Raw genomic sequence first — 1,523 nt, 5'->3', positions numbered from 1 at the left:
TTTCCCCCAGCATTAGAATGCTCATTAGAGTTTTCTGAATGCTACCTCTTTGCTACAACAGGGACAATGAATCATACAAACACTCTATCACAGTTGTTATATTCAGTTCAAATGCCCAGGGCAAATATATCTTACAAGGTTTTTCTTTCAGGAGCTTGGGGAATGGAGTTCAGAAACTAATTGTATTTATTCATTAAGCATCACCAATTTATATGGTGATTAAGAAATAAAAACAGTAGTTTGTTTTACCTCTTAGTCGTGCCCTGAGAGATGCAGCTGACACAGCCCTGGAGTTCCACCTTCTGTTCTGGCTGATTTCCTCTAGGAGGATCATAGGCCTCCTGTGGGCAGTCTGGCCTTTCTGTCCTGTGATGGGGATCCGCTGGTGAGGTTTCACATCACTGTAGTCCACCAGGGATTCAATAGTTCTTCCAACATTGGGCTGCAGGTCAGCATCTGCTCCTGAGCTCACAAAACCTGAGCAGGGATCCACTAAAGGCACATCATCCCGGTGTGGGAATAAAGGGTAATTAGGCCCTACTGGAGGGGTGAATGGATTGAATTTAAGGAAAGAATTACTGTTTTTCTCTTCAAAGCTGGCGAAGCTATGTCTGTTCTCAGGACATCTCACAACAGGCATGCATATCTTCTTTAACAGACTTCGATACTGTTGGCAATCCATCTTGTGAACTGGTTCAACTGACAAGGCGGACTTTTTAAAGGCGCTTGCCTACCTTTCAGCTCTGTGGGAATCCATGGTCATTCTTTTCTATTGTCCCTATGTGGCAGTAAACTTAAAAGACTCCACGTGCTCCTGTTTCTCCAAGTTTCTGAGGTTCTAGCCAACAAGCCGCAGTAAAACTAGAAGTTGTCTTCCAGAAGATCAGTACATAGATGCATGTACATACATGTATGTACAACAGTACATACCATAAAGAGCAAGGCAGTAGTGCATTCTTTCCTGAAAAGAGGTTTATCAAGTATAGTACAGAAAGAACACAGCCACTGAATGAGCAGAGAGGTTTTTTTGTTGCTTGGTAACAATGAAAACCACCTCACAATGAAATGTCTCTTGGTGCAAAACATGGTTCATGCATACCCCAATAATCTAGTCTTTCAAGTGGGCACACATAACAATTTGAAATGGCACTACCAGTTATTTATTCATCTATTTGAGACATTTTCACTCTTACTAAGAACTATATGGTGTTTTCATTGAGGTATTTTAAAATAAGCTATTCTGTTGATATCACAAATATGAATTAAATTGAAACACTGATTTAACTAAAACAAATTTTATCAAACACTACTGCACCTAAATGCAAACTTACAATAATTACTCGGAATGAGTAAATCACATTGGCATCAGAGTTTTCCATGCAGCAAATCCACTAATGCCTCAAGTCAGAATATGCAGCACTCATTTCCAAATCCCAAGCTCGATGGTCTTCATTTAGCAATCTAAACAAAAGCAGTCTGATTTGTAGAGGTCTTCTCTGCATGAATTCAGTGCCATCTGCAAA

The 1,523-nt window shown here is 40.2% G+C and overlaps 1 protein-coding gene across 1 annotated transcript; it reads right to left on the bottom strand.

The window, feature by feature from the left end:
• Positions 1 to 208: 208 nt before the first annotated feature.
• On the bottom strand, positions 209 to 763 carry LOC104616141 (uncharacterized protein C7orf72-like). The gene is given in 1 exon segment (XM_010296096.1): positions 209 to 763. A coding segment is annotated over 1 exon segment (555 nt).
• Positions 764 to 1,523: the final 760 nt, after the last annotated feature.

The sequence above is a fragment of the Phaethon lepturus genome, unplaced genomic scaffold (genome assembly GCF_000687285.1).
Source record: "Phaethon lepturus isolate BGI_N335 unplaced genomic scaffold, ASM68728v1 Scaffold55391, whole genome shotgun sequence".
Taxonomy (NCBI): domain Eukaryota; kingdom Metazoa; phylum Chordata; class Aves; order Phaethontiformes; family Phaethontidae; genus Phaethon; species Phaethon lepturus.
Note: the sequence above shows the minus strand (reverse complement) of the source record. Positions and strands in the feature narration are given on the sequence as shown.